Raw genomic sequence first — 25,087 nt, forward strand, 5'->3', positions numbered from 1 at the left:
AACTAGAGCTCTTGGACTTCACCCTGCCGAGTGCTGAGCGCTCTGGCCACAGTACGAGAAAGCACTAATAAAGAAGTCTTGTTTTAAGGTGGGGATAGAGACCAAAGTCATTGTTATTCCTCCCACTCTGAAAGAAGAGCTCACGTATAAGTGCTTGGCATGACAGGAACAGCAGGACGCATTACCATTCATAGACTAAGAGGGATTGCAGTATTCCTCAAAAACTTATTCATATTCAGAAAAGCATAACCATTTGTAACCTCACCTGTAGTCAGTGCTTCCTTCATCTTGATAGCACAGAAAGGCTGTAGTTGTTCCCCTTGATTCTGCACAGGTCCCAGCTCAAAGGAGTTGAAAGATATCCGTAAGAAAGGGGCCATTGCTCACAATGATACACAACCTAAGTGCAAAGAAGTACAGAAAAATCAGAGTGTAACAGAGCAGGTCTGAGACTTGTGGGAAAGCGATACACGTTTCTCAGCAGCCATCATAGCTTATAGACTCCATCCCCTAAAGTCCGCAAGTCTAGAATGTGCCTTTGAGACCATGAGCCTTTACTAAAACTGGTACATACTGAAAAAAACAAACAAACAAAAGTAACATGTACAATCAAAGACTGAATTTAAGACAGCCTTTTAACCATACCCTGTTACAAGTAAGAAGTGGTTACGCCTCTGACTTAGACCTTGCTCAGTTTTTAAACAGAGACCCTATTCATTAACACACAAGTATATAAACATTCTTATCAAATAAGTAGTTCACAAACTAATAGACAGATTGTTTGGTGGTTTTTTAAACATTTTTTTTCTTCACACCTGGAGTGAAGGGTGTGTTGGGGGGAAAAAAGGGAGGAAGAAGAGTTTTGTCTGTTCTATGTGTTCCTTTCCCAGTATCTCTTAAAATGCAAGGAAGGAGGATTAGGAGGAAAATAAATCATCCAAAGCCCACATTATTTCGTTGCTTTTTAGGTACACGTTATTTTCTTTTTTAATCGCTACACAGCCTCAAAAATTCCCAGACAGAATTCTAGGCACCTCAATAAGCAATCAAATGACAAAAGGAATACCTTTGGTTAATTTTATTTTTAAAGATTATCTGAGAAACTAAAATTTTATTTTTAAATATTACCTGAGAAACTACTGAATCTACATACTATTTCTGGACACTGCAGGAAAAAGTACTACCAGATGTACAGTAAGGGTAACATGTCCTTAAGCATGATCAAATAATCGCACTGCATATGAGCACTTGATCAACATTAGCAACCTGCGTAACTGGTTCACGCTTAATTTGTCACTTAGATACACACACAGTTACAGAAATTCCTGAAACCTAGTTATTTCACTGGATAAGCGTGCATTTTGTTTTTCATACTTGATGTGGATCCAAATACCACCACCAAACTGAAACAACTATAATATCACTCAACTTCTCTTCAAGCAATGGTTTCAGGTGGCACTGACTAATCGTAGGACGCATCCCAGAGCCAATGATTCAAACGGCGAGGCTCGACACCTGCACATACCAGGCAAAGGGAAGAGGCAGAAAAAACTCCAGCACTACAGTGTCACCTGGTTTAACCTGTCAGGAATTACAAGCATCCAAACCACCTGTAATTTCTAAGTCAGCAAACTGGTGTTTCACTATAGCCTTCCCTCATTCTCAAGAGTTCCTGAACTTAGAGCGGATTTCAGTTTACAATTCACAGCACCTTCAGCAATGGCATTAGCCCTGCAGCTTGTACGTCAGTATTGCTTTGTGAAGCAAAAGTTACCCATGCAAAGGGTAAGAGAAAACAGCCAGTTGCTAGCAAGGGAATGCTAGTACAATCAGAGTACAGGGGATGCACAGAAGGACAGATTAGGAGAAAAGAGTTAACAAAGTAACAGGAAGAGATGATGAAAAAAAATAAGAAATTGAAACTGGGCTGAGCTGGCCTTTTGACTGTAGATTGTTAACCAGCTCAGTCAAGCAGCACTAGGAAGAACATTTCAAGCAATCCTGCACATGCTTGCTATTTTTTTTTTTTTTTTAAATGTAAAGACATCGACCTGAGAAGCAATTAACATTCCTTTTACACCTCTTAAGGCCCAGAACAGCCATTTAGATAAAAGACTGTGAAATCACAGGCTTTGCAGCAAGACAGCATATAGCTCCTGACACCATTATTTGCACATCATGCAATCTCCCTGTGTGGAGGCCGTTCTCAATAAATGGAAAAGTGTTATGACTCTAACATTTATTGAGCTAGTTTTTATTAACTGACTGTTTCCCTACTTTCTTTTCTGTAGAGCAACACAAAAGTTAGAAAGCAGGTTTAGGATTACTTGTCACACCATGGCTTATCCCACTGAAGAACTGAAAGCGCCGACTGCAATTCACATTCACGCAGATGGCCATCCAGACTAGCAATAAAATAACAAACTTCCACACTAATCCAGTGGTTATTGCAGTTTAGAGCACCGTTTGATGAGACAAAGACACAGCTTTTGTAAAAATTAACAAATACCATCCGATACCTCACTTTCACAAATGCAACATAAACACAATGCTCATCAAGAGTTTTAATGAGGAACACATTTTAGTTGCTCAAGAGACTTTGTGCTCACTATGTTTGGAACTACCCTCAAGTGACTGGCTCCATGGCTTGCCAACCCCGGATCACATACAGTTACTACTCAATATGGATGTAAAAGAAGCCAGATTTCATCATCATTCACCTCTGGGGAAACAGCTTTAAGACCCAATTAGGCCATAGGTAGAAACAAGCTGGGAAGGTCAGTATGGAGCTCCCACTGGAAAGTTTATTTGACAGAATCACAGGACTGCAGGATAATTCTGGCTGGAAGGGACAGCCCAGCTAGAAGTCACAATTTCCAGTAAGTCTGGGACTACACTAACAAAAAATTGGAAAGCACTGACAAAGCTAAACTAACAATTGCACGATTTGACTCAGACCATCTGACTCGAGCCAATGTCAGTCCTGAAAGAGAATACAAGGCTTTGACATTTACTTCTTTAACTCCCAATTAACAGCTACAATAGAAACAGGTACAATGCATATGCATTTTGAATAATCCCACAGTCTTCCTCATTTCTGATGGCCAAATCATTTGAAGGCCACATTTTCAGCTCTGCTTCTTATTTTTGAAAATGGTTATTTCTTTTAGTTTCATTGTACTTGGCTTCCACGCAATCGCAAATAGTCACTCAGAAATGCTAGACTCAAGCAATTCAGCAGTTAGGAGAAAACACCAATATCCCAGAATTTCTGATGATGTTCAAATGCACTCAGTTCAAGGTCACTGTGAAGCTAGAAGGTATCTTTTTGCTTTTCCATTTAACAACAACTTAAAAAAAAAAAATCTCAACAGCTTATTTTCACGTAACAAACTACCTGTTCCTGCCAAGTTTCTCTACCCTTATACATTTTGCTTTAAGTGGCTTCATGCAAAATCTCACTATACATGATAGACTACACTGTGACGCAGGGAGGTTAAGTGAGAAAGGAGGATTTGGATTCACTCCTCAGGTACATTTTCCAATCCTTGTCTATGCTAAGATACTGCAGTGAGATAGTTGACAAGTATCAGCTGTACTGCTGTAAACAAAACCATACCCCACTAAATCTGGTTTTGGCAGTGAAACTCAGTGAAAGAGATCCATTTTAATTCAACAGTTTCTCAAAATCCCTGCTGAACACACTCTTCCAAAGTTTTGTCACATTTGAAAAGCAAAAACATCAAAAGCAATACGTATGTTTTGCTTGTTGCGTTTTAGAGAAAAGTCCCTCTCTAGTCTCCATGACTATTTCAGAAGTGACAGAACAAGCGCTGACTCTAGTTTTAAGAGCTGTATCTGTCAAGAACTGAAACTGCTATAAAACACCAGATAGGAACTGAGGATTTTACAATCTACTCATGCGATCTGCATTGCTGCTATGAAGAATTAAAGCCAAACTCTTTTCCCTAAAGGGTGTGATTTTATCCAAACCAAATGGTGGAAAAACTGAGATGCGAACTCCAAAAATACTGCAAGTCTAAATTACAGGTTCAATATCTCAAACAGTCTCAAAGTCATGTGCAATCTGAAAAAAAAGCTAGGGGCAAAATCTGCCAGTAACATTATTCTATATGAAGTACACGGTGATGGCCACGAGTACACCATTGAATGCAGTCCACCACAACATTTGTTTTGTCAAGGATCCCTCATCTGCACTGTTGCGAGCTAAAACCACGTTCTGTGCTATTCTGGGATAGATTCTGCAAAATCCATAGTAATTTCCATGAAGCTTTAAAATTGAGAGCTTTTGACTATCTAATATGGAAAGAAAATCAACCATATTACTACCAACTCTAATACGCATGGAGCGAGAGGGGGGAAAAATTAAAACATCTTCACATCATCAAATGTCAACATCTGCTGGATGAAAAAATATTCAGTTTGTACATGGACGTGTTTGTAACATGCAGTTTTAAAGAAATCTTCAAAATAAAGTCTTAACTATTCCAAGGAGAATTTTCACAAGACTTGCTAGCACTAAATTCTCTTTAGATTAAAAATCTTCTTCACGCAAACACAAGGGACAAAGGCTAAATTCTGTGGCTTCTGCCCTCCCACCAGCGCACAGCAGCTACCAGGGACTCACGCTGCAACTTGTCAGGGTTCCTCTGTTGCTGTAATTCTGCCTCGTACGAAACAGTGAGGGCAAGCCACCCCTAACGCAACCCAGAAACAAAGAGGCGGTTGTGACTTTTACACAAAGCGAGAAGTAACATCAAAGCAATGGATCATCTGGAGGAAACGCTGATACAGGCCAACCACTGAGCACTGAAGAGCATAAAAAACTAATGGCCCCAGAGCGCAGACTGTTCCATCACTGGTATGGGACTATATATCCAAGAGAAATACAAACGAGAAAACTCCCCTGCTGATTTCCTTGTAGTAGTCTGTAAAACATTTTGCAAGGGGACGTAAAGCTGCACACGCAGGTCACGGCTTTTCCACACTGTCTCACAGAAATGCTCGGGACAGCATGAAATGACTGCTTTCTGCTTAGCTCCTTGCCGAGGCTGCCTCCGAGGTCAAAACAAATGCTTTGAGGAACACCAACTCTGGTAGCCAGCACCGCTCGTAGCTGACCAATTGGTGTTCTTCCCTGAAAAGATGCAGCAGTAACTTTTTTCTTTTTTAAGATGCAAAAATATAGATTTTTTCCAACTTGCAGGTATTTATTTTTTTTAACACATGGGTTTCCTGTCCTCCATTCTGACAATGGACAAGGCGTTCAAGAAAGACAGCCGCAAACTATTGCCCAACTTATTGCCCCCACATCACTTTCAAAAAGCAGAGCAAGGACCTCCTTCCTCTTTTTGTACAGCCTACAAAGGCGATTATGCTACTTTCCTGGCAAGAATACAGGAAAGCCTGCAAGTAGAGATGCTGGGAGTGTGATTAGCATCCTTCACCTGCGCACACTGTTAACGTGGACGTTATGGTTTTTTTGTTCCCAGGTATGCTGCTTTACGCTTACATTACAGGAAAACTCACACAAAGCAGACAGGTTGGCTATGGTTCTTGAAGAACTCCCTTCACAGATGTCCTTTCAGTTGACAATCAAAATAATCCCCTCTGCAAGAGAGAAGAAACAATACCCTTTGCTGCTAACCACTGTCTACATTGCACGCCTAAAATTAAGTCTGCAGAGAATTTTAGCAGGTTCTGTTGCAAGCCCTGGCCTCTACTTGATGCTCAGTGGGAAGAAGTCTGTCTAAAAAGGAAGTCAGTTTAAAACAGGCTTATCATATTTGCTGTTATCAACCTTGTCAAGAAGATACACCGCAGCATTCTTTATCAGCTGGACTTCCCTGAGCACTACTGCTATCCAGGGTAAAGCCTGAAAAACATAACCAACACCAAATCACTATACATCATGATGCTGAATGCTCACAGCTGCCACACATGGCAAAAAACATTATCTGCAGGTGCTGCTTTGAAAGCAGAAAATCCACGGAGGGTTTGAAAAGTGTTCTCCAAAAACGAGGCCTAGACTCACACGTTGCACATAGGTCCCTGCAGGAAAAGGAGAATTCTCCAAAAGTACTGCCCCTGCATCAGCATCACTCTTGCCTTTATTTAGGTTTAGCCATTTGTCACTTAGGTTTAGCCATTAAGGTAATTTCTGCAGTAATATTTCTAAAACAGTGTATCTTCATAAGATGTCTTAAATAATTACATCTGTACATACAGATGTACAAATAATGTACATAATATGTATATATTAAGTACATAAACAGGACTATGAAAAGTGAGAAAAGATGACAAGACATTTTACATCACAATTCAATTTACTTGCTGTTACATTTATTGCCAAATGAAATTTTTTTCTGGTTCATAATTTCAAAATGACAATTCTATATACTAAATTCTAGCGTAAATTCTGTAAGTTTGGGGGTTTGCTTTGTGTTTTGGTTCTTTTTAGATGGTACGTGTAGAACAGTTCACAGAGTCCCACAAACCTAGATCGGAAAAAATGTAGTTACCATTTCCTTCTTTCCCCCCCAGTATTTCCTTTCAGATACTTCTGCTTTTGTTGGGTTAGGACAAGGCTAGAAACAGAAACAATGACATAATAAAATCTGTCACTGTTTGTGTTGCAATAGTCTGGAGAAAATCCACCTAGATAAGCCATGTAGCAAGAGATGTTCCTTGGCTTCGTCCCACTCGGACAGAAGCACAGATAATGCCGAGTTTCCACGCCTTTTCTGCATGCTCAGCAGTCCCCAAACTGGCTGAATTTATGGCTGCCATATAAATTGTTGATGTTTCCCCAACACTCTCAAGGCCAAAAAAAATTACTGATACTTTCCCTATCATTATTACAAGAAACTTTTCAAAATACGAGCATCAGAAACCTTTTCCTGAACCTTTTCCTTTCAATCTTGGCAGCGCAAAGTCCTGAGAAGCTTGAGGGGAACGCAGATAACAGGCAAGCAACAACTAAAGCAGACCTAATTTTAAGGGGTTTTTTGGAAGACGTGCAGCCCAATTTTTTTGAGCATATGATAACATATGAATCTCAGCAGCAACAGTTGACTGTTCTTAAAGCGGTTTCAAATGCGTTGAGTAAAACAGATCTGGGTTTTACACTAAAAGATCAGTAAATTGAGGAAATTTTGGACTCCAAAATAGGCAGCAGGACAGGCTGTTACGCAGCATATGCTGCAAGATAAAAAAAGAATTTTACACTGAATGTCCTTTTTTGGAAAGGGAAAAAGAACATTTGCAGCAACAAAGTTGGCTTTTTCAATATTCCACAGCTACTGGGGAGAGGGGGGAAGCACCATCAGCTGCTTTTTCTTTAGACGTGTGTAAGAAATAGCCATTTAGATACTTTTTTTTTAAAACAAAACAAAACAAAACCCAACCCTCCCAAGTTCTCCTTCCTCTTTGAATGCATAGACCTAAACAGTAGATGAAAGCACTGCAGACACACTGTTTTGCACCATTACCAAAATCAAGTCTGAAACAAAAGTGCAGATAAATCCTTTTCATTAACTTCAAACCCAAACATCACACATTGAAAACATGCAAGAGAAGAAACACAGCCTGAAGCCCAAAGACCGTTCATTATTTCTGATAGCGCAAGCTGATATCATTTGATAAGCAGCAACTGCAACAACATGGAAGGATTAATGGATCTGTCTGGCTAGCCAGATCCTTCTGAAGCTCTAGGTGAGTGAGCAATTCATTAATATCAAATCACATTACGAAATGGGAGCATGTCCAAAATATTAGATAGAAGGCAAACCATGCTCTTTCTCTACGCATGCATGATTTAGGACTAATTCGGAAACTTTTTTTTTTTTTTGACATGGGGAGTAAGTAGAGCGCTTTTTTCCCTGCAATTAAATAACACAATCTCCTCCATGCGAGAGGAAAAACCTAATAGGTGAAAGGGATGAAGCTTTATTTCTTCCCTACCATAATACACCCTGGGGCCAAGCCATACACAGGTTCTGGCTCTATGTCACCAAACAGCGCGCTGGATGCCTTTGTCAAGTCTGAGCCCCTGACTAGCTCTCGACTACCACTTCCTCAACAATGTTCAAGGAATTTGCCAGTATTAAGTCAGCACGACTAAATTGCAAAACTGCACATCAAGTTTACCACGTGAATACGAGTTCTCCAAAGGAAGCATGCCATTCTGCAAGACGGTTCATAGATTATTTTTGTCACAACCAATGCACTGCAAAAGCTGAGCTACTCATACAGCTTTCAGAAGTACCAAACCAAAGGAAAATAGCCAAAGAAAATCCAATATTGTGTACAGTATCTGTTTAGGTATCACCATAATCAAGTGGGCAGGGATCCAAAATCAGGCATATTCCATTAGCATCCTTTAATGGAGGAGATACACACCAAGCCCATCCTTCAGTGCCATCCTCACTCTTGCTGAGTATTTTGATCTAGGATTTGGTATAACATTCAAGATTTTCTCTCTGATTTATAATTACGCACACTAAGCTGCTTATTTTCTGCACAATTATACGTTTCCTGGATATTGAGATATATCTCCCAGAGGGAATAACACAAAATGCCAACAACGTTTTTTCAAACCAAACAAAAAACAACATGACAACACTTCAGCTAAGCTTTTACAACCCAATATACATCACCTTTATTTTTAAAACACTGGAATTTTGTGTTTCTTTTTTGTTTTCACTTTCCACTGAAGAGGAAAATCTTTTTCCCCTTAACACTGAAACAGCCACACACCAAAGACACTATGTCGATTACATTAAGAGAAAAAGGAAATCTGTCTTATTTCAAATGTACTGGGTTAATGTCTCTATACAAACAACGAAGAAGCAAAAAACGGAAATAGAGAAACTGGGCATTCAACAGAAATACAAAACATGCCTTCTAAAACATTCCAATTAGAGAACAATTTTACTTTGCCCTCTTGAAAACATCAGCAGATTGTGCAGTCTAAGTGCCTCTCACAGAGCACAAGCCTCCGCGCCAGAAATTTGTATTACCTCCAGCACTCTGATCTAATCCTCCAAGTATCTGGAAAGCCAGAATATTCATTAGCTGAGAGAACCGTATCATCATTCATACACACTGGAAATGTGCTGCTCAGATAACCTTGTCAGAGGAAACACAATTCGGTTCACAGATGCATGATTTTGATCAAGGCTTTTAAAGTAAAAAGGTGCAAGATTCGCGAACCAAGAATTTTACTCATTAACTGTGTATTAAGTTGTAGGGATAGATCCCGTCCTCCCTCCTAAATGCATCTGGCATTACTGGGGTTTGTTTGAGAAACCATTGTTTTCCCTGAGGGCCATAAACATACTTAGTCACTTCAGTCAGAGATGAGACAGCAAGATGGGCTGAATCTGCCTTGCTGGGCACAACGCTCCTCCTCCTCGCTATTTCCTGGTACTTAAAGGCTGCTCAGGGTAGGCAGGAATCATCCTCTTATCCCGGGTTTTTGTTTTAGCTTGTTTTTTTATTACCTAGAATGTGAAGGCCAAAAACAACAAAACAAATACAAATAACCGATAAAAGTCAACTTAATCATGACCTTTTCTGTGGTTTAATAAGTGAAAATAAAGAGTGAAGCCACACATGGATACATACATCACTACCCGTGAAAGCATCTCTCATTTTGGCAATGAAGAGATGAAATAAGCACAACTGAGTGACACTGAGGGGCGTATAGGATGATGCTAAATGATGAATGGCCGCAGCAGAAATTGGAAAGAAGCAAACGTAACTGAAATTTATTTTTAATTAAAAGCATTTGCTCCTGCTGCAATTTCAAAGTTCAGGCTTAGCTTTCCAAAAACAGATAAGAAAATGGAACCACAAATTATTTTTAACTGCCCCCTCCCCTCTGAATCGCTTTCTAAAGGAAATGAACATTTAAAGCTCTACAGTACACCTGGCATTCCCAAAACCACAGAAGAAACAGACACAGCTCATTAACAGCAAGTTGAATTAGAGCATAGAGGAATCTTAAGAGAAATTTGGGTTATTTAAAGGTAGCACGGAGTTTACAGTACAAGTTGTAATGTAAATTCAGGTGGAGATGTACTATTTAATACCATTTTTAATGCCTTCCTTTTTAATCCTCCAGATAAGAAGTTACCAACAAACCTTTATTTTTTTACCTTTTCCTGAATTTTGTAGTTTAAACATATAAACTGTACACCCTGTAATCACAGGGATGCCATCTTCATCTAAACACTATGATACGTGTCTGCTAATAGTCATATTAAGTGATTTTCCACTAAATGAATAAAAACATATCATTTTAGTACCCTTACTGGGGAAGAAAGCCTTGAAGCATTGACACGTCTGGGACATAACACAGTAAACAAGAAAGAAAAAACTACACAAAAATCCCTAGAGCTTTAGATGAGCCAGAATTTTATTTGTAGAGATAGCTATGGCAGGATATGCTTAACTCTTTGGGGTTTTGAGAGAGTATAAAGTGAGGGTGCTGTCAAGAACACCCTCTGGTGACCTTCTAGAAATGCTGTTCCAACAACTTGAAAGCCCCAAATTTCTGGAAGATGAAATTGTTAGATATGTATTGTCTGTCATGACATTTTCCAGCTTCCACTGCAGTGCTCAACCTACTGAAAACTGGAGAAGCACTTAAATTAGATGTTTCATTTGCATATGCAGAACATTACACACACAGAGAAACACAAAACAAATACCCAAGAACTTCACTTCACAACACTGCAAGTCAGCATCTGTTTTGTTACTTTATTGAGTCTAACATAATGATAAACATTATGATACATAATGATAAACAAGACAGAAACTTAATTACTTGTCTAAAAAAATACTTTCAGGGAGAAAAGACATACAGAACTGACTCACAAGGGTACCTATAGATTACCCAAAAAAGTAACAGAACACAAACTGATTACAGCTGTGCTCTCATGTCCCAGCTGGCCCACAGAAGCAACGGAGTATTCAATGATTTTCCTACAGACAAGCTTTCCTGGCTCATTATGGCCTATCATTTCCTCCATCACTAAATGGATAAATGAATTAAGGTCTTGGTTACTTTCCCTGCACCTTCCAATTATTTCTTTTTGCTGCACACGTTCTTTTGACATAAAAGTGCTTCTTTATGATAATTTCTAGAGCAATCTTCTGACAGAAGATCACAAACTTCTATCACTAAATAGTACCTCCTGTACCATGTCACAGTTGGGAAGCATATCATTAGGATGTGCTTTTCCTGTTAGATCATTAAGTTAAAAAGGATGGTGTGTGGCTGCTACTGGCACAGAAAAACTGATGAGGAAAACCAAATAGCTGTAAATCACAATGCCCCCAAGGCAGCAGCATACATGGTACATGGAATGCTATTCCCACTCTTTACAGGGCAATTGTATTTTTAAAAGGGGCGTGCAGGTAACGGACAGCAAGTGAGTGAAGCACAGGAACCAAAATGCTCCTAATAGTTCCAAATGGAAATGTTCCCACTTGCAATTAGAGAAGATCCCTTTCTTAACTATCAGCATGGAAAAACTGCATGTCCCCAGGCAGCCGAGTGGGAAATTCTCTTTCCACATGGTGTAATTTGTTTGAATAGATTTACCCTTAATGGTCTGCCCGGTCCTGCCTCCAAATCTTTCCTCTGTGTATTAGCTCTATCCACACTCCCTTGATTCTTTCCCTCCTTGAATGCCAAGCAGCTCTTTCATACTGTTTACTATGCAGCTTGCTTAATCACAGCTTGCTTAATTGCCCCAGCATTTTGTGTGTCTGAAATACCTTTCACTTCCACGCAGCAGCGGCCATATCCTCTGTCTCGCACATCGACGCGGCTCAAACCAGCGAGTAGTGGGTGCTGGCAAGAAGCTCTCCTGTTATTTACAACAAGCCACATCCCCAGCACAAGTCAGCCCAAAAGACTCTTTTCTGCCATACAGTTTACAGCACTCAGCACTCCGCAGGCCACAGGATGCTGGCTTTTCCCCCCAGGTCTGGATATTTGCTTCCACTACAGCACTTTAAGTACATAAATCCTGTTCTAATACTGCTTTTTCCATGTTAGCAATTACTGCTGAACCCACAGACATGTTATGTGACCAGGACTGAGAGGCAATTCACACAACTCTAAAGAGGTAAGTAGATGCCCGTAACCCACTTCTTAGGAGAAGTTAGTCCACATCATGGATAATTTGAGAGTCCCTGTATTGAGTAAACAAAAGTTAAATCACCTTTGGCCCAACGGATTTCAACTCTGTGGGAAAGAGCTGCAGACAGCTGCATTGCCAGCCTGTAATATACAACCCCGTTCTGCCTCATATTCACTCAGAGCTGAAACACAGCTGTATAGAAAAATGTATTTGCTTGTATTGTGAAAAGCCTTAATTAAAAAGTAGTTTTGTAAATATAATTTTTACACTCCTGTAATGTATCTCCTTGTCGAAGATGCAGTTTTCCAATGAGAGCATTAGTTTTCTTAACTGTTCTAAAACTAAATCCATCTCTGAAAATAAAGCTACAAAACCTACTTCTGTTAGAAAATGTCAGAGTTATAAAAAACAGCACTTCAAATTCATCTGCGGAAATGTGAAGGGAGAAAAGAACTGCACATGATTCTCTTGTAGCTGTCAGTGTCCTCTGCTCATTTAATATGTGTACTGAGAAACACCAGTTATTGGTAAAATATGCAAATTTATATCATATACACCAAGATCAGATATCCTGAGGAGAGGAATCATTTTCATAATTGTCTCCCCACACTAACATTTTTTTCCACTGAAGATCTAGGGCTGTTTCAGTTTTAAAAAGTTATGAGAAAAATATTGGTGTAAGTCAATCATGATATTCAATATATATTTGTTGAATGTATTAAAATTGATATAATCTTGACTACCAAACATATACAAATACGTATAACAGCTCCCTGGACAAAAGGCAAAATTGAATTTCCGTATCTACTTGTGTAAATGAAACTGAGGAAAAAGTTTCCAGTATTAGTGATGGAAATACTATGTGTCACGCAGTATTTGCTCAGCAGTTTTATAGAAATATTTCCCTTATTTTGTTAGGATTATGGATTATACAAGGATATAAAAAAAACTTGCAAATTGTAACAACTTGCACATCTCAAGTAAATGATACAAACTGTTGAAGCTGCTTTCATTTCCTTTTCCAGAGGAATACTGGAAAAGAAAAATGGAGAATAAACCCTGTGTTGCTATCTTCAGACATTACCCACAAAAACTATGCAGAGACCTCTGGAACAAAGCCTGCATCTGCCCTACCATTCTTTATAGGACAAAAGGATATTTAGAAAATAAATCAAGTGCTTCTCAAGGAAGAAATACGAAAAAATGATGAATACAGATTCTTTCCTGTCTTTGCAAATAATCCTAACACATTTTTCTAGCAATAGCATTCATTTACAATGGCAGATAGACAGACACCAAACCAGCATAAACAAATTAAGAGAAATTGAAAATAGTTCCTTTAAAAAATTATGCCAATTATATTCTTATCAGCTGACATTAATGCACTGTATTAATCACACAGCAAACTGGATTTGTATATTGACCTTTCTCAAAATGCTTAACGTTGATTCAAAGGCTCAGCACATCGTAGATAAACATTAGTAGACTTGTATAAATTGGGGCATTATGAGTTACAAGAGTTTAAGTGCCTAGTTATTCCAGACTTCGTTAAAAATTCGCAAGGTTGTCAGCTCTAAAAGACTCAAATACAACAAGCAAAAAATACCTCAAGTATTTAGTCCTGTTCTGGTGCACTATGGTACATAGTGCAGGTACTGCCCAAGAAATAGGCTCTTCACCCACCTTTAACGTAGATCTGGGACATTCTAGAGTTTTAAGCTTTTGAACAAAAAAATGAAAGTAGAAGCATTTCAAGCATTCATCTCGTACTGTTGCAGAATACAAAAGCACCTTATGAAACTTGAACAATACTAAGGTAGAGCTGTTTCCACAGTCACTGTTCATAGCTTCCAACGCCATGTTGGAATTTAGGATAAGCAAGTACAACAAAACTCTGTCCACAGAAGAGAAAACACTATTCAGCTTGTTTTTTTCTTGTCAGTAAATATTTTAGGGCTCTTGGTTAATTCAAAATAAACCTTCAGTATGCTATACAAAGGAAACATTAATTTCTGCTCTCCGAACAGAAAAAAGCGAGATGCTCTACACAATTTGCAGCAGCAAGGTTAAAAGATACTGTTAAAATTCTTGTAGCATCCAGTGAAGTTGCAACAGTTACACAAAGAAATGGTTATTTCAGATGCTTGCACAGGCTGAGAGCTGAGTGGAACACAGTATTACCTTTATGATCTTGGCACCAGAGTCAGAAGAACGAGGTTCAGGCTTGTGACCATTCACTGCTGACCTCCAAGCATCCATTCCCGGTTACTGTCACCATCTACCTACTGGAAAACGAGCCTGACCAAATGGATTGGGAAAGGCTTGTCCAGTAGTAGCAAGATGTCATCATATCTAAGGGTTATGCTCTAAAGCCTTACAAGTCAGAATTTTACTATTTCTTTCAAAAACAATCAACGGGAAGAATCAATATTATGCTTTGAGCAAGGTGTCAGGATGGCCAGTTACAGGTTCCTAACAACAATTCTACCCACTTTTGAGGCAATGTGTTACTGAACTTTCATTCACAGTTTCTCATCCTGTCTCCTACAGGAAGCGGAATCAACAGTCCTTCTGCAATTTTGGGAAGATGCGTTACGCACACAGGTTAATTAATTTGCTTCCATGATCAGACAGGGGAGAAGAGCGTTAGGATTGCTCCTCGATGTGAGTCATTCTTGCAGAAACTCCCAACTTCCTCACTTACTCATAAGCCAAGGGCCAAGAGTGCTGAGTAAGCGTATCGCTCAGAACTGCAGGGACAGGTAATCTGCCGTTACAAATACTTATTAAAAGTTCCAAAACCCTCTTTCAAAGCCCTTTTTCAGATTTGAATCAAAATCGGCAAACTTAATTTCCAAGAGGCATTTCAAGCAGTTTATAGACTGTGTCTCATCTTTGAGATACACATTTATAAAATTATAAGCAAGAATAATAGACGTGGTTTTTTCAAAAGGTGTTCCTTTCAAGGGCCCCGCAACACAGTTATTCCAAATGGCCTGAAAACCAAAAGTGATTTTATTATTATGGCAAAAGTAACAAAATCTTCCTACCAAGAGTTATTTACGATATTTAGAGCTTAGTATGTAAATTCCATACTCTAAGGATTATTTAAAACTCTATAGCAGCCAGCAAAATACAGCACAAGTTACTGCACTATTATTTTTAATATGGTATCATACCAAATGCACACACTAGGTCCACTTCAATTTCTTTCATAGATTCTAAATGCAAATCCCTGAAAAGCCCTTTGCAATAATCTTGTTGGTAACTACTGTGGCTCCAAATGTTTCCTAAGAAAAATCATGTACAACGTGATTCTGTGAAGCACGGAACGATGGTAAGGAGCTGTATATGGGCTCGGTGGGTGGCTGGATGGTGGAACCAACCAAAAGGACAAGCTGTTGAAGAGCTGAAGGGCAGACGGGCATTAACTGCATGTTAGTTTTGGATGCCAAGAATATAGGGAGGCTTGATGTAGATGTTAAGAGCACCTTAATTGACAAGTCCACAGTTTACACTCCACACAGTGTTAAGTAAAACCTATTTATCCTAAAAAAAACGCTACCCCCACAAAACCCCCAGCTTCCCCTACCAGTACCGTCACAATAAATAACTCTAAGGAAAACCAGCTAAATGTAAGGACTGATGGAGTATGCAAATACCCAGGGAAGCGGAAAAAGAGAACTTAAAATATAAAGATAAACGTATTTTATGATATTATCTTCCTGGTGTATTAACCAGCATTAGTAAAGTACATTTCAGCAAGAGTTTCTTATGTTATCTACTCAGCTACCTGACTAGAAAGTAGCCAAAGACAGTCTACATTCAGAACAAACAAACAGCAAGATCAGGCTTAAAACATGGTCATTCTTTTATCCATTTCCTTACATGCAAGAGAGGAATTATTTTGATAGAAGTTTCACATCACTTCATCCAGATCCTCTATATCGAAGAACACGACAGCTAAGGGCCTTCGCTTTTCATCCTGGTACAAATGCCTAACTCGCCTTAGTTTCAGCAGACATGTCTCAAATAGGAAACAAGTAAGAGTAGCATTTGTTCAGGTTTCAACATTCGTTGGACTCACTACAAACAATGACTAAAACCTCATTTTCACATCTAAAAATAAACAAGAACAGGGAGAGGTTAGATTACAAAGCAGCAATCAGTTACTTCTGCTACTACAGAGAGGGGGGCTAGCGTCCATAAAAGGAGACAAGGTCCCAAGTTGAACCGTACTGTTTTCCTTCGAGTCTGACATTGCAAAACCCTTTAACTTCTCTGTTCCTTAGTTTGGTCTAATAAAACAAGATATACATACTTGCCAACGTGCTTTAATTATGAAGACTGGCAATACAAACTGTAATATTAAATCCAGAATTTATTAACACCAACTTTCATCTCAACTTGGAACAAAGAGCTGTATTTATGGTCATATTTAGAAATTAAAGAAGAATTACTTGGGCTGAAACAATCCCACGAACAATAGTTACATGGAGGAGCCCATATTTTAAAAGACAGATTGTCGATCACAGCCATGTGTGCAGAACAACTATCACAAGTCATCTAACTGGTGGAGAAATCGCATCTAGAGAGCAGTAGCCACTGGAGGCTTTGTGGCATTAACCAGCTGACAAAATACAGTTTGGCTCTATGGGAACACACCAAACATTCCCAGACACTCTGCCTGTAAATTCATAAACACTCCATAAATAACGTTTAAGCATCTAACAGGAGAGAGATGCTCAAACATTACATTGAGGGCCAACAGTATATGCAAAATATGACCTAAGATCACCTAATAGAGGTAACCAGAGTTACTTAAGAACGCAAGATTGTTTCCTCATTGGTATCCAGTAGGTGAAATAAATGTTTTGGACCCACAGAGCCAAACCCACAGGGCAAAGAGGAGAGATGGAGATGCATAACGAATGACTCAAACACATTTGAAAGCCAAAAGCAATAAAACAGCTTAGAAAACTGCATGACAACTGCATATAGCAGGGGGGGAAAGAAAAAAGCTACAGGTAGGGGAGAAAGGTACAGAACAACTTCAAAATTATTACTTTTGTTACTAGCTTTCACCAAACAATACGTCTTAATCATTTCAGAGACAGACCTTGATGGGCTGGATTTTGGGATACGGACAGCACATTTGAAGATTTTTCCATCCCAACAATCTAGCAGAGTGTAGCTTGTGAGTTCTGGATGATCAGAGATTTTAGTCTGTGTATCTTTTTCAACTGACAAGCCATTATTAAGTATGCTTAGAAAAATTATTTTCCTCTTATCACACCTCAGTTAGCTCCTATCACTTCTGGGTTTAATCACTCCTTTTGCCATAGCTTACAGACATAAATATTCCTGCTCAAGCATGCTATGGAAGTACACGGGAACACAGTTTATTAAAGCAATATAGTAAAGAACAAGTAGCAACAACACCATGAGTGGACTGATATGATACTGATATATACCTGATAATTCCTAGTTCCAAGACCAAAGAATTAAGTAGTCTGGGAAAAAAAAAAATTAAAAATTGTGCTACAATTCATGAATCAAGTGCTCCACAATTTAAAGGAATAAATAGCTTCCACATCAGTGTTTGGACCTTAAGATATCACCAACTTCACTTCTCATACGCCTTTGAGGTAGCAGCATTCCTGTCAAAATGCAGTCCAGGGACCACAACTAGCTGCTTCAGTTGAGCTCCTAAATATATATGTGTCTTCTTAGGAGGAAGAACACATGTCAGGAATGGATATGATGGATACAAGAGCCCTGACTAAAATTCCAGCTCCTCAGCAGGTTCAGCAAAATCAAGTTGTATTGCCTTTGAGCTTAGGGACTGAAGTGATGGGCAATTCCTGCTGCACTAAGAGAGATGAAGGAAAGGAGGAGTCCTGGGCTACAGAGACAAGGAGAGTCCCCAGGGGTTGGGGCTGTTTTGCCACCAGTACGACCTTTTTGATACCACTCAGGCTGACTTTGTTGTGCTCTGACACATGCACAGTAGGCACCAAACCACGTCTGTGTTGATACCCCTAGCAGTCTGCTGCTCTGGGCAGCTACAAACTTCACCAAGGACAACTAGGCAGCCTGTCTGCAGCCTTCGAGCCCTACATAAATCCCAATCCCAGCAGCTGCAGAAACAAAGGAGGTGCTTTGTTTTTGTTTTATTCTTCGTCTTTGTTCAAAGCAACGAGAAGTTTATCTTTACCCTTCATCACTCATCTTCCTGGCTGCAAAAGGCTATTCATGGGACTTTTCCTTGTCCAGCCTTGCTGTCTGGGTTCTTTCCCAAGCTCTAAAACCCACACTTGTGGCTTCTAGAAGCATTTCTAAGCAGGAGAAAATAAACTAAGATTTAAAAAGATCAGTAGAATAATAATATAATATAACCAAACCAGCAGATTGCTTTTGCTGTGGCCCAAATAGTTCTACAATGACTTGACACTTCTGGAGCTTGAAGCTGATTTAAGTAACTTAGTTGACACCGTCTTTATGCTGAACACTTTTCATATGCAACCCATAGGACTAGATTTTTAAGAGAAAAGCTTAAATTCCAAGGTTCACAGTACTCCCATGGAGGATTGTGCCATTTGCTGAGGCAAGGGTAAGTTTAGATTTTTCAGAGCCCAGCATTTTGATGTCTCACAATGCTGTGCCAATGAAAACACATTTCGGGGCGGGGGGGGGGAAATTATTAGAATAAAACTTAGTGACATTGAGGATTTTGTGGAGGATGTCAGAAATATCATGAACAGAGCTACAGTCATTCTTGTTACGTTTGTAGTCTGTTGCTCATGCAAGAATTCTGCACGGACAAGCTAACTTCAGCAGCAAGTCTTTCAGCTGATCTTTTTCTTTCATAAATGCTCCATTTCAAGACATTAGTCAAGGCCTTTTTTTCTCCCCCCCCATCTTTTTTGGATGGTAGCCAGGGGCTTTTTGTTTCATAAGGAACAAAAAAAAAAAAAGTAACAAACCAGATATTTACAGTATTTATTTTTTTTTAATCTTCACTGAGTGCTAATCGTTATTTGAGCTATGGAATTTCATTAGATGCATCACTGGCTTATTTCCAAACAGTAGTTCCTCTTTTGCCAGGAAGCTGAAGGATGGTGCCTTCTCAGAAAACACTGAGCAACTTTACTTGATTGTGTCTATTCCACATGCATTATTTGAATATCATGTAAATATTTCAGCGTGGCATCAAAAAGATCAAGATGCATCTGAAGACAAGGAGTTTAACCTATATGAGCACACACTTCTTTCAGATTGCTCCTCTTCCTTTGAAAATACATTTTTGAATGATGAGACAGTAAAAAGATATTACAACGCAGAAGTAGTTAATAGGTAGTTCCCGTGTTCTGCATACTTATGTAGACAATTGCAAATTAAGTTATGACCTCTGTTGCCTAAATGATTCATCCAAAATAGCAATAATAGCCTCTGACATGCATTACAGGCATGACTGCTAGCAAACTCCATTAAAGTTGCTTAACATCTCTGATTAGTAGATGCGTTTTCAGTTACTTACAACTATGTCGAATTTTAATCGGCACACTGAAGTTCCACAGACTTGGCAGGTTTTCTGCCTCAAAGGGACAGGGGAGTTTTTAAAGTTTAATCCAAAAAATTTCAGCTAGAAATCACCTGGCATGTACTTTGGAGACACAGGTATAGTTAAAAATAAAATATGAGATTAGCATCTTAAATAAATGAGAACCTTCTACTTTTCCTATAACCCTTTCCCTCCTTTAAAATAAAGATAATTCCATCTCTCAATGACACTATGAATATTCTCTGAAAAAGCTTGAGTTACTCTAATCACAAACACGATACAAAGGACAAGAAAACTACTGACACTATCTTCAGAGCAGTTTAAGCAAACAAACAAAAAAAATAAAAATAAGAAACAATTCCCAGAGAATTAAAGGACAAGAACAACAAAAAACTCCCACCTTCCTCCAGCCTTCACACATTTAAGGAAGCTACTGCATAACTACAGCCCAGCCCAGCCACAGTTTTCATATTAATCCTCATTTGGGCATTTTCCAACATTTCATAAACTCATTTTCTGGCAGGCTATGGGAGATGTGATCTACACACAGCATCTGGAACTGGCATGATTTCGGCCCAGTGGGTCCTTCCAGCATGTCATGAAATAAAAGGACCTGTTCTACCAAAGGACAGCAGGACCTAATTTCTATCCCAATGTATTCGTTGTTCCCAGTGACCTTGTTAGGCAATTATATTCCTTTATAAGTGGAAATCTGGAAGCTTGCCACTTCAAATAGCTGCAAAATAAATGAAATTGTCTGCCAAGAGTACTCGCCGGTCATACCTGTCTTTCATACTTGGCAAGGATTTCATTCCGTCTTCTAAAACTCTTGGATATGGGCCGCATCTAACTAGGCTTACGCAAGACAGAAACAGTAACATCATCAGAAGAGTACCTGGGATTTTTCCTTGAATACACAAGGTAGTATATGAGTAATGTGCTAACCCAACAAGTCACCGGGTTTGTCTTTCTCAGGAAGCCCAGGCGCAACAATCTATATGTCCTACCTGTTCCTAGTACAGCCTAACCACAGAAATTTAACTCTGTTGAGTTAGACTCTATTAACTCTATTTAACTCAAAGAATAAAAGGAATATTTTACAGACGCACTGTTTCCCTCTTTTTCTGATTTTTCTTCAGTAGTATTTTCCCAGACACATGCGTTTTGTTTTAGATAGCCTACAATTTTTAAGGCCCAGGCTATGGTACATCTAAGTCACAGTGAGCAAGTCCTTCAGGGAGTAGACGCAGCGCTTGCACCTGCCAGGAAATAATAGCTGACAACTGAGTGAAACTGAGAAGAATCCATCTAAATGAGCCTCGTAGCTTGAAAACTTCTCCTGCTTTTCCAGATAAACTGGGCAGAGGCACAGGAGGCAAGCTTTCCACATTGTGAATGGAGCAGCAATCAAACTGAACTGCAAGATCCTCATTCTCCTGAGCACTCACACTGAAGTCAAGGACAATTATTTGAAATAGTACATGTAGCTCTTGACAAGGAGGCACAAGCTCCTTGCAAGCCCTGTAACTTTATGGCACCTAAATATCCAGAACTCGGACAATAACTACAATACAAATGACAGAAAACAAGTTGGAGGGCAGACAAGAGAGGAACCCTTATATTTCATACGAAGCATCCCCAGGAATCTTTGCCTTGTTCATGAAGAGCCAGCAAGCAAAATTATTAAAGCCATGCTTTCACAGAGAGCTGTGCCTTCACTAATCTAACAGAGACCTTTTTCAATTTGATTCTATAAAAAGTTATATTAGCCCCTGAGAATAATCAGGACTTTGAATGTTTCCACAGACACAGGGGGAAAAAAAAAAAAAACCCTAAACCAAACCAAAACAAATGTAGATCAAAGCATGTAGTAAAGTTTCAGACATCAAACTCTGGAACCATAACAAACACTTTATAATCTAAAAAAGATTAAATGGTTGCCATTTTAGAGTGTTTCTGTGAGTGAGAGATAAATAAGAACATGGTAAAGGTCCAAAACATACCGGCTGAATAAAACCCGATCTGTTGCATTTTCCAAGACGACACTCTGCTCTATGAGCTTTATTAGAAAAAGCATGGTGAGTCTAGCCAATTTTTCCCTGAATAGGAAAACCTCATCCCTGTATATCAATGGCAAGAAGAGCCAAAGAGTGTAACAAAGACCCTTTCAAACATGGGAAAATCTAACTGAGGAGGACAAAACAGCTACTGTGAAAGAACCAAAACTTCTATAGCCTAATACATTTCCAAAGGTGGGGTTTCATAGGAATACGTGACTTTATTTGTATACCCTTACACTTCACGCTAACGTCATATCAGTTCTTTTAAAGTATTTCACTAAAGAAAACAAGCATAAACTGTGACAGACTCAAAGTAAAGGACTGTACTCACTTGCAGAGTTGTTTGATCACAGTACAGTTGCTCTGAACGTTACACTGAGTATTCGCAGCTCTCTTGACTTTACAAAGCATTTCGAAAAGAAAAAACCTCCAGCTATAAGCAACTTCTGAATGTCAGCTCACTGTACTACCTCTTATATTGCTAGCTACTGAACAAACACCCATTGGGAAGGTTAACACAAAACTTCAGCAATTAAAAGAAAAATCGTTTAAATTGGTCCTTTGAAGAGATTTGGACAAGCAACCTAATTATTTTGACAGATCCTGGAAATATCTGATTGCAAATTGCAGAGGACTTGACAACAGCACAACAGATTTTATTCACAAGAAAAAAGTGAGAAAAAAAGCAAACACTCCCATTCCTTTAGGATGACCAAGAGACTTCATTTTGGGCAAAATACATTTTACCACATCACTTTTGTTTTCTCTGGAGTTTTACCATCCATTTCTAAACAAACTAGATACTGAAGCTGTACACATTTTCAGAGACCATTGATTTAGTTTCTTCTCAAAAATTGGGACACCTGTAAAAACAGCAGTTTCCATATAACAAATTAAGGATACAGAAAGATGACTTAATGACAGATCTCATAAATTAATTAAATTGCAGTATACCTGCTAGTATTACGATTGGAATTGGTTATGTGTTTCAATAATGGACTCTCCGTGGAAATGTTAAGTCTCCTAGGAGCACAAGGAAATTGCAGTCTCTGGAAGGAATAAAATAAGAGAGAGAATCAAAGTAACCCACTACAGTTTCTTAAAATTCGTTTTTGGCTATTTGCTACTTATGTATCCTATGTATCACAGAAACCAAAGGTCAAGGAAGAGACAAGCTGAGCAGCAGAAAACCAAAGCTTTTTGGAGTTTTGTGATTTAAAAGGTTTCACTGCACACCTTCTTTGTATAAAATGTCTTTTAAAGACAAAAGTATTGAACTGCAGCTAGCTTTTCAGCACAGCACAGGAATAAAAGGCATGGGATGAGAAAGTGTAGCACAGAAATACGAAGTGAAAACATGGAAGATGAGTTTGAAACGATTCTGTGAAATATGGTCTATTAAGACTGATGTCACCAGAATATGTCACGTGAAAATGTGTTTACAGTACAGAATTTGAGGCCTCAAATAAATTTCTCTCTTGCTTAAAGCAATATCAAAATTATGTTTTGCTATTTTTAGACGTTAACAATAAAGGGATTTTTTCTTTTTTCAGTTTTTTTTTGGGGGGGGGAGGGGGGGACACACACATCCCTTAACAGGTACAATGATACTGGTTAAAACAATTATAAGAGAAGGAAAACATTATTGCCTTCCTTAACATGTAAATCAAATGGGCTGTCTGGCTGAAGTCAGTGAAATTTCATCTTGAAACACAAGTTTGCAGCATGAAGTATGGATGTGAAAGTTTACTTATTTTTATGTCAATGATGATGCTACTACTGCAGCCAAATTATGACCATATTGAGACCTTCATGGGCACATCTACAGCAACAGAAAACCTGGTTTAACTGCTTCCAATCTGTTTGTACTCAAATATTGTTCAAAGCCTGGTGAGCCCAAGTAACCCAAGTCACTATCTAATTCCTTCCTGATACGATGGGCTGTACAGTATTGGAGTACACATAGGCGAACCAAAGTCTAACAGCAACAGATAAACTTGATTGGCTTTGCACTAGGAAAAGGCTCTAGGCAGAGAGAAGTACAGAGGTTTCTGGCTTTTGGTTGGGCTATGGAGTAAAACAGCATTTTGCCTTCCCTGCTGCGTTACTTCTAGCACTGCTAGCACTGGATGTAACTAACAGGATAGAGTTCATCTGCAATCCCCTCTTGGGCCCCTTGACATCTCTCATCGGTACAGCTGCAAGTCCCTTTGCTGCTCTGAGATCCCTTAAGTAACGTGCTGGCCACATCACTGCTACCGTGTCGGCCCTTTCTACTGACCTGTAAAGAATGCAATGTTTTGATTTGCACTGTTGGAACGCACAACCAAACATCTTAAAAAGTGTTTCAAAAATCAACGCTTACATTATTATTTTTTTTTAGTATTTAGCAGCACCTGAAAACTGAGAGCCTGCCCAGAGCATTAGTGTTGTGCTCCAAATGGCCAATTCAGAACTTAGACAAATTAAACACATAAATGATGTGGGAACCAGCTTAGAAATACATGTATCAAATGCATAGTCAGAGCCAACCAGCCTCTGGATTCCAGGATCCACATTAAAGGAACAGAAGCAACCAGACAACTCCCTCTTCTTATGTTGCTTGCTGGGGACATTATTACTTCCTTGTAGCTGTTGTTATCGCTCGCTGTTAAGAACAAACCTTTTCACCACAGGTTATTTATGAATGTCATATGCATCTGCTGTCATACAGCACTACACATTTGCAAAGAAAAAAAAGCAACAGTATCGTTTGAGTTTGTGGGGAGATGCAGTTAATGACACATGGTGCAAAGGTTCTTTAGCCAACCCCCTCCACCTCCAGCCACCCAACTCATGTTGAACACAAATTACAAGCATGCTAATTCTATACAGCATGGGAAAATTGAGAACAGTTTAAGAAAAAATTGCTGCAACAGCTGAAGTCATTGCATTGCACATAAAGACTCAGAGGCTGAGAGGACAGGTTTACATCTTCCATGCTTTGATCTACAACTTGTGACTCCAACTTGCAGCTGTACCAAATGTGCAACAGGGGCTCCCCACAGCTTCTGCCTTCCCCATTACCACGTTCCCTCTCCAATTGGAGATAACCAGAATATGCCTTTTTGCAGTTTATCAGATCAAGCAGTCAGAAGACTCAAAAAGAGAAATCCTGTTTAGTTGACTGTGAAGATTTGCAAACTCAGCCAAACAGAATCTCAGGGAAACAGGAGGACGATATGGTGTTGCTATTCTCATTTTCTGCAATTGCTTTCAGAGAGAAGCAGTCAGCATCAGAACATGGC

At 39.1% G+C, this 25,087-nt stretch overlaps 1 protein-coding gene across 3 annotated transcripts in view; it reads right to left on the reverse strand.

The window, feature by feature from the left end:
- PRKCD (protein kinase C delta) overlaps positions 1 to 25,087 on the reverse strand; it is a 65,613-nt gene that overhangs the window by 28,623 nt on the left and 11,903 nt on the right. For all 3 annotated transcript variants that reach the window (XM_063348022.1, XM_063348021.1, XM_063348023.1), the window contains exon 2: positions 266 to 400. In XM_063348022.1, the coding sequence (XP_063204092.1) occupies positions 266 to 380 (115 nt within the window). In that variant the 5' untranslated portion in view covers positions 381 to 400. The remainder of the gene's footprint in view (positions 1 to 265; positions 401 to 25,087) is intronic.

Source organism: Chroicocephalus ridibundus, chromosome 10, assembly GCF_963924245.1.
Source record: "Chroicocephalus ridibundus chromosome 10, bChrRid1.1, whole genome shotgun sequence".
Classification (NCBI taxonomy): Eukaryota; Metazoa; Chordata; class Aves; order Charadriiformes; family Laridae; genus Chroicocephalus; species Chroicocephalus ridibundus.